Source organism: Hippopotamus amphibius, chromosome 9 (assembly GCF_030028045.1).
Source record: "Hippopotamus amphibius kiboko isolate mHipAmp2 chromosome 9, mHipAmp2.hap2, whole genome shotgun sequence".
NCBI classification, from domain to species: Eukaryota; Metazoa; Chordata; class Mammalia; order Artiodactyla; family Hippopotamidae; genus Hippopotamus; species Hippopotamus amphibius.
The window spans coordinates 84,357,884-84,366,926 of record NC_080194.1 but is presented as its reverse complement, the minus strand read 5'-3'; the positions used below and the strand labels follow the sequence as shown (position 1 = coordinate 84,366,926).

Sequence of the window (9,043 nt, the reverse complement as noted above, 5' to 3'; positions counted from 1 at the left end):
TGGCAAAAAAAAAAAAAAAAAAAAAAAGAGCGAAAAGATAAAAAAAAAATCACACATACACACACACAGACACACACAACCTTTAAAATCTTCCAGGGAAAAGATGGATCAAGAAAGCATGGCGAGACTTCCTAGGTGGTGCAGTGGTTAGGAATCCACCTGCCAATGAAGGGGACACAGGTTCGATCCCTGCCTCAGGAAGATACCACATGCCGCGGAGCAACTAGGCCTGTGCACCACAACTACTGAGCCTATATTCTAGAGCCCGTGAGCCACAACTACGGAGCCCATGTGCCACAACCACTGAAGCCTGCGTGCCTAGAGCCCATGCTCCACAACAAGAGAAGACACCACAATGAAGAGCTCACACACCATAATGAGGAGTAGCCCCCACTCACCACAATTAGAGAAAACCCATGTGCAGCAATGAAGACCCAATGCAGCCAATAAATAAGTAATAAAATAAATAAATAAATTTATAAAAAGAAAAGGCATGGCGAAAGGAAAGCAGAGCAAAGTAGATTCAAATTGAAGGGCCTAGATTGTGATCCCAACTCTGGCACCAGGTGCATGTGTGTCCATGGGCCACCTCAAAATATTTATGTATGAGTCTCCAGTGTGTAATGTGTCATATGAAGGGGTGGATTAAATCATTTCTTAGACCTATTCAAGAGTAACCCTCTGTGACTGTGAAAACTGTTTTCATAAAACAAAGAATGATTGGGATAGCTAGGCTGAAGTTAGGAGTAGAGAAGTATAATGCTTAAGAGCAAGTTAAATTTTTCCTCTAACTGTAGGAGAGTAAGCACTGGCTGGCATTTGTTTCCTTCATTGAAATAAAATTTTTAAAAACTGATAAACGAAATTTTGGAACTCCTTTCTCAATCATTTTCAGAAGATTTTTCCCCTCAAGGTTTTCTTCAGGGCAACTTTGACATCCTTGTTCCTCAGGCTATAGATTAATGGGTTGAACATGGGCACAACAGCAGTATAGAATACAGAGGACACTTTCCCCTGGTCAAGGGGTAAAATAGAAGGTGGTTTGAGGTACATAAAAGCTCCTGACCCAAAGAAAAGAGAAACAACAACTATATGGGAACTGCAAGTACTGAAGGCTTTGGACCTTCCCACAGTGGAGCTAATGTGGAAAATACTGGAAAGAATAAAACCATAAGAGATAAATATGGTCACAATAGGCACCCCAATGCCAATGGTCACAGCAATAAAGACCACCAGTAAGTTTATGTAAGAGCTGTTGCAGGAGAGCTCAAGGAGGGGAATGATGTCACACATAAAGTGATTGACAAGGTTATCAGCACAGAAGGTCATAAACATTATGTTTCCCATATGGGCCACAGCACCAAACACTCCCATCCCATAGACCCCCAACAAAAGGAAAAAACAGACCTGAGGAGACATGGTGACCGTGTACACCAGTGGTTTACAGATGGCAACATAGCGGTCATATGCCATCACTGACAGAATGTAGGATTCAGAAAATACAAAGAAACAGAAGAAAAAAAACTGAGTCATACACCCTGCATAGGAAATGATGTTCTTCTCTGAGACAAAGCCCATCAGCATTTTAGGGGTGAGGGTAGTGGAATAACTAAAATCTATGAAGGACAAGTTGAAGAGGAAAAAGTACATGGGAATATGAAGGTGAGAATTCAGTCCAATCAAGGTTATCAAGCCCAGGTTCCCCACCACAGTGACCACATAGAAACTTAGAAACAGGAAGAAGAGGGGGATCTGGAGTTCTGGCTGGTCTGTTAAGCCTACGAGGATAAATTCTGTCACAGAGGAGATGTTATCTGCAGCCATTCTTCTCTAGAAGCATCTGTGAGGGAAAAAGAAAAGAGTCACTGAATGAAATAGAGGCAACATATTATGGAAGTTAATTGAAATTATGGAGGTGAGATGGAGAAGAAAAGAAAAGAAACATTTACTGAGCACTAACTATGGGATAGGCACTGTTCTACATGCTGTGTGGCATTATGATTATTCCCATGTGACAGATGAGGACATTGGGCCTAAGTCACTTGCACAAAACCCAGTGCTCCTGAGTTTCAGCAGAAGATGAATGAATACAGGTCATCTGGTTCACAGCATTTGAGCTTGTAACCACTCTGCCAGAGGACAGACCAGGTCAGGCAGGCACTCACCCTCCATCTGCTTGGAGTCACAGTGCTGTGCTTTACTGGCTTTCATCCATCTCTTTCATGAGACTCAAATGCCCTGGTGAAAAGAAGGTAAAAACTTGGCATTCAGATACCTCTGCTTCTGCTTCTCTACTGTCAGGATCAAAACCTCTAGTTTATCTTGGTTCTCTTGCTGAGCCAAAGAACATGATCTTTGATTGTGGCTTTGCCCCAATCCTCCTGTCCAGCGTCCAGGGATGAAACAGCATCCTTTCCTAATGTGCATGGATAACAGGAGACTAAAGAGTTTTATTCTGGATTAGAGATCTCAGGTTACCTAGTTATAAGAGAATCCCTCAGGATCACTGCCCCAGAGACCACCTTTCCTAGGGAAGAGGAAATGTTTATTTACATCTTTGATAACGCTTGACATGGCTTTTAATGACCTGTTCTTTTATTCAGGTTACTTTTTTTTAGGAACAATTAAGAGCAAAGTAGTTGTGGGAAAAGTCATTCTTGCTACCGTGTATGGAGCACTTACTGTGTACCAAACATTGTATCTGACACAGGACACTCATACTGACACCAAGAATCTAAGGCAATGCACAAATAACTTTACCTTGCTTATTCCTCATAACAACTTTATATATTAGACCTATTAAGTGCCACGTTAAAAGTGAGGAGCACACACTGCTAGAAAGTTCCAGAATCTTGAGTCTAAACCTTGCTTGTCCAACTCCAAACTCCTTAGTCATAATCACTGGGCTGCACTACCTCCCTGTAAGTGACAATGAAATCTCTGAAGCAGGAGTTTTACTTTGTAGGATCTCATGAGGTTCTTTGTAGATTAGAAACAAGTACTTACATAATTTGAATAGAATGTAGAAAGTGTTAGAGCTAAGAAGGGTAAAATTTAGGGGCACTGGACTTCAGAGGAAGATATTCATTATCTCAATCACCTCTAAAATATACCAAGAATTATTTGCACCTTCTCCAAGCTTAAACCTAAGGAAACTTTCTCTGATTTTTCTCCACTACTTGATCATACAGCTTAAGCTTGATTATTAAAGACAAATATTTGTCAGATAACCAATAACAACTAACGGACTCTGCCACCAGACTGTCAGGTAAAGGGGAGTTGATGAAAGATTTTGAACAAAAAAAGCATTCCTTCAACAAATACGTACTCAGTATTTATATACCCTGTACCTGAAACCATTCTAAGACCTGGTGATTCTTCAGCAAAGAAGCAAAAACAAAAACAAAAAAGGATTCCTGCCCTCATGGAGCTTTCGTTCAAATGGGAGAAGATAAAAAACACATGAAAGAAAGAGGTAAAACATGTAACATAAAAAGTGTGATGAAGAAAAAGAAAGCAAGGGATAAGGAAAGAACAGACAAGGGTTACAGATTTCAAGTTTAAACAGAGGAATCTGACATTTGAGCGATGACTTGAAAGACACCTGAAAGGCTTCTCCTGATAAGAACAGTTACTCTAACAAAACATGGCGTGTTCATGGCTTAATGTAGCACCTTTCCAAGGCATCATGCCTTTGTCCTGCACTTTAAATGAAACGCTTTAACCCAAATTGCTGGCTGTGAGGAATAAAATTCTGATCATAGTAATAGGATAGAAGGGCAAGAAACCTTGCTGAAGTTTCATCAGACAATGACAGTCACACAATGTAGGTTATTGACTGAAACTGATATAGAGCCTAATAAAATTTCATGTAGCAGTTTGCCTCCTACACTCTTTACCAGGGTCTTTTAAATATTAAGGATGGTTAATTTTCTATCCAAAAAATAAATTTCTATTTGGGGAAGTTAGCATATATATATATATTTGGTACGAGTTAAGGGCTGGAGTCCTCTTGGAAAAGTTGTGAAATCAAAACACAAAAGCAACCTAGAGACTGTCATACAGAGTGAAGTCAGAAAGAGAGAAACAAATATCGTATATTAACGCATATATGCAAAATATAGAAAAATGGTACAGATCAACCAGTTTGCAAGGCAGAAATAGAGACACAGATGTAGAGAACAAACATATGGACACCAAGTGGGGAAAGCAGGGGAGCGGGGCTGGGGTGGGATGAATTGGGAGATTGGGATTGCCATATATACATTACTAATAAGAAAAAAATATATCAGATTGTATATATATGCAGTTTATTGTGTGTCAAAAAAAAATACAAAAGCAGAGGTCCACCTTTCTCCAAGAAAGTCCAACTAAAACCACTGTATGTTTATTAGTATGTGCAATACATGAATGAGAACTTGCTAAGACTCAGCAATGATGGAGTCTCATCTGTGTTATTTACACTGAGAATTGTCCATGGCCCAAAGTGACTCAAATGAATCCCAATCCCTATTCTCAATCCCACTTCACATATTTAAGAAATAGAGGGATTAAACTGATAAGAATAGATACTACACTTGATCTTAGCCAAAAGGCAGAGAAGCTGGGACGAAGTGAGAGAGTAGCATAGACATACACACACACACACACACACACACACACACACACACACAAAATAGTGAAGACCTAAAATTGAGTGCTTACTATAAGCTATACATAATGCTAAGTATTATTATAATGTATGTATTATAAACAAACAAAAAAAAAGAAACAGAGGGAAACAATCCATTGTCAAAAAATTGGAATACACGCCATAATTAAGTGCTTCTTAAGACCCAAGGGCAAAGAAGACCTGAGAGGTTCATTAAATGTTCACTTTCCTCTATGAATCTCAGAGTGTTCTTGCAGGCATAATGCAACACCAGGGAAAATTCTTCTGAGATTTTTGTCACTTCAGAGACAGTTTCCATGGGAATTTATTTTAAATGCATCAAGGTTTTATTTCAAGTGAACCAGGACTTCTCTAAAGTCACTTTCACTGTTCACTTGCTGCAGTATAAGCAGGGAGAAACTTAGAAATAAATATTCTTGATTGAGTTACTTTTGTCACAGAACTCTTCCCCAAAAGTTGAATCTGTATATAACGGATTCCTTGTCTATTAACTGCTAACACTAAAATATAGGTGAGACATGGATTATAATAACATACTCATGCAGAAAATGTCGGTACAATGCAGTGTCTATGTACATATGCCTCACACGCATTCGTTAACCCTCAAACGTCTGGTAGACATTCAGTCAGTACCAGAGTGGTGCTGAGGGCAGTACCCTCCACTCCACACGAGAAATACAAGAATAAGCCACAATTCCAACCAAAAAAAAGAGTTGAAGAGCCTATACAGAGAGAAAATACGGCAGCTGAAATGTCTTCATTTGATATGACTTCAGTTAGGGTCTAAGGTCAGGCATAAAATTAAATCCATCTATCAGAAGTCATATGGACTGTATTATACTTAATGTTTCGTTGGGTTTTCATATATTCATTTGGCACATTAAAATGGTAGGTAAAGTGATTCAAAAGAAATGATTCATGCCCCAGATGGGTTTACAGTGTGATAGAGGCATCTCATGTTCTGTCTCTTTACCAGTTTATTCCCTTAATATTTCAAAATTTCCAGTGTTTAGTTTTCAAACTTCTGAGAACTGAACAACATCATCTTTATTATTAGTTCCTAAGTTTGTATCTCTCGTTCTCATCTTTCTGTTATTTACCTGTCTGTGTATACAACCTCTCTATTAAAGTGTTCCAGTATGCTGTCCTGTTGTCACCCTGAACTCAACAAGTACAAAAAGTAACACATCTTTGTCCCCAAAGCAGACAGCCCAACCTTCCAGTTTCTTAATTGGAGAGGAAGTAGAGGATAGTATTAGTGGGGTACTATAAGTTCTAGTTCGTTTGAATTGGCCCTAGTTAACATCTGTTTTCCCAGAAAAATCAGTAGTAGTAGCAGCCTCTCTCACTCTGACATATATCCCAGTTAAATGAAAAATTGTGTGTGGAATCAAACCAACCTTTACAATTCCAGGCTCAGACACTTACTAGCTGTGTGGCCTTGGGAACTTTGTTTAACCTCTCGTGAGCTTCAAATCATGCATCTTAAAATGGAGATAATAATCATAAATGGTGTAGTTTCCATTACAAAGAAAATAGAAGACACAAGAAGTATTATATTGTTGTAATTATTATTGTTGTTTTTATTGTTCTTACCATCATTCATAATCAGACCTGTATCTTTGAATGAGAAAAATATTTTAGACTGCAGTGGCACATAGAAATAGTTAAAATATGGAGAGACTGAAAGCAGGAAAATCAGTTAAGGTTTCATAAGCAGTGGAAATAGTAAAGTGATAACAGTATCAAGAGATAAGATCATGGATACAGGATTTAGTATCTCTATGGTTTGGAAGAGAAGAAAAGAGAAGAAATAAGCACAAATTAAATCTGACTGAAACTTTGAACCCAGGGAACCATGAGCAGGATGGCAGAAATGAATCAGTAAGGAGTGGAAAGGATAAGGAGCTAGATTTTAGACTGGATGATAAAATGCTGGCAAAAATCTTCAAAAGGAAAAAAATAAGTAAATAATTGGCAATGGAGGAACAGAGCTTGCAAGAAAGGGGTCAAAATTACAAGTTAGGATACTCTGATCATAAAGGAGTGATGAATTGTTCCAAACAGAAAATTTAAAGAAAGAATAGTCAAAGGTTAAGTAAATATTTCTTAAATTCATGAAATTCACAGAAGGCAAAAAAAAAAAAGAGAGAATTTCTAGTATGAGAATTAACTAATGTTTCTGTGCATCTGGGGGAAAGAAGAAGAAATGAAAATGAACTTAAATAAATTAAACCCTTGCATTCCAATTTATTTCTTCCATATCACTGTTAATCTGTATTTATACATTTAAATGTTTAGAAGAATTCAGTATTAAAGCCTGGAATTGCCTTTGTGAGAAGGATTTTCATAAATTAAATTTTTTTAATAGATTTAGGACCATTCAGATTTCTGTTTCTTCTTTTGTAAGTTTTACTAATTTGCATCTTTTAAAGAACATTCTAGTTCCTCTAAGTTATCAACTTTATCAGGATAAAATTGTTCATAATATTTCTTTATTTTTCTTTTAATATCTTTGGGATCTGTAGTGATTGCCCCCTTTTCATTTCTGATATTATTAATTTTTGTTTTATTTTATTTTTTGGTGAGCCTAGCTAGTATTTTATCAATTTTCTTGATCTCTTAAAAGTTCTTAAATTTTAATTGATTTTCTCTATTAATTACTAATATTCTATTTCATTAATTTATCCTCTCATCTTTATCATGTCTTTCCTTTCTCTTATTTTGTATTCAGTTTGCTTTTCTATCTCTAGATTTTTAAGGTGAGAAACATTGGTTGTTAATTTTAAGCTTTTTTTCTCCTCTAATATAGACATTTAAAATTATAAATTTCCCTCTAGAAACTGCCTTAGCTACAACACACAATGCTTAGCTTTTATTTTTTTATTCAGTTTGCAAATATTCTATAATTTCCATTGTGCTTTCTTTCTCAAAATTGGGTTATTTAAGAAAGTGTAGTTTCCAAATAGCCTAAAATCTAACTCCTTATCATCTCCACTCCTTATTTCTTCACTTCTGCCATCTCACTCATGGTTCCCTGGGCTCAAAATTTTAGTTAGATTTAATTTGTGCTTCTTTCTTCTCTTTAATTCTCTTCCAAACCATAGAGATACTAAATCCTGTTCTTACATGAATTTATCTCTTGACACTGTTTTTGCAGTAATCTGTTCTTAGTTTCTACAATTTAATTCCACAGTAGTCACAGAATATACTCTGTACACTTTAGGTTTTTCCACATTTGTTGAAACTTCTTCAGTGTCCCAGCATATGGTTTATCTTAGTGAATTGTCCATGTGCACTTGAAAAAAAATCTGTATTCTATTTTTGAGTGAGCTGTTGCATAAATGTCACTTTGTTCCTGTCAGTTGATAGAATTAGTAACCTCTTCTGTGTCTGTAATGATCTTCTGTCTACTTGTTTAATCAATTCCTGAAAGGGGAGTGTTGAACCTCCACCTTTAATTGTGACTTTTTTTGTATCTCCTTTCAGTTCTGTCAGCATCTGCTTTATGTATTTGAAGGTCTGTTGTTAGGTGGTGTTAAACGTGTTTTGTATAATACATTTAGAATTATGTGTTTCTGTTACTTTATACTTGAATTATCATGAAATATGGCTCATGATGTTTGTTAATATTTCAAGTCCTGGTTTACTGTGTCAGAAATGTATAGATATTTCAGATTTCTTATGATTAATTATTATACAATATACGTTTCTCCATTGTCTGTTTCAAGAAAATATCTGTTTTTGCGTTTGAAATGTGATTTATTTAAACTGCATATAATTGAGAGTTTTATTTTTTCTTTATCCAGTGTAACTTTTTCTGTCTTTTAAGTGGCATGTTTATTTATATTCAATGTAATTATTGAATTAAACCTACAATCTTGCTATTTGTTTTCTACTTATCCCATCTGGTCTTTGTTCCTTTTCTCCCATCTTTTCCTGCCTTCTTTAGATTAGTTGAGTACTTTCTAGTATTCTCTTTTATCTCCTCTGTTGGCTTATTAACTGTATCACATTTTATTAGTGGTTTTTAATAGTGATGACAATATGTAACTTTATCTTATCAAAATCTATCATGAAATAAAAGCTTAGCACTCTGTAAATATTAAAAACCTTTAAAAAGGTTTCATTTTCTCTTCCATCCTCAGTGTCATATATTTTATTTCATCGTATGTTACAAACACCATAACACGTTGTTCTCATTTTTGCTTTAAACAGTGAATTATCTTTTTAAATAATTTTTAATGAAATAAACATTGCATTTTGTATTTGAGTTCCTTGTGGTGATATGAACGTGCACTTCTCAGATCTACTACTTCATTCAGGAAGTATGAACAGCTGATTATCCCTATTGCTGCACTCTGAAGTCAA

The 9,043-nt window shown here is 36.1% G+C and overlaps 1 protein-coding gene and 1 pseudogene across 1 annotated transcript; both read right to left on the bottom strand.

Moving 5' to 3' along the window:
* Positions 1–891: 891 nt before the first annotated feature.
* On the bottom strand, positions 892–1,824 carry LOC130861555 (olfactory receptor 8B12-like). The gene has a single exon (XM_057750561.1). The coding sequence runs from the start codon at positions 1,822–1,824 to the stop codon at positions 892–894; it is 933 nt and encodes a 310-aa protein (XP_057606544.1).
* A 2,670-nt stretch (positions 1,825–4,494) lies between these two features.
* Positions 4,495–4,607, bottom strand: LOC130829594 (U2 spliceosomal RNA; annotated as a pseudogene).
* Positions 4,608–9,043: the final 4,436 nt, after the last annotated feature.

Coding starts and splice junctions, on each gene's coding strand:
- LOC130861555 (XM_057750561.1), bottom strand. CDS start 1,824: ATGGCTGCAGATAACATCTCCTCTGTGACAGAATTTATCCTCGTAGGC.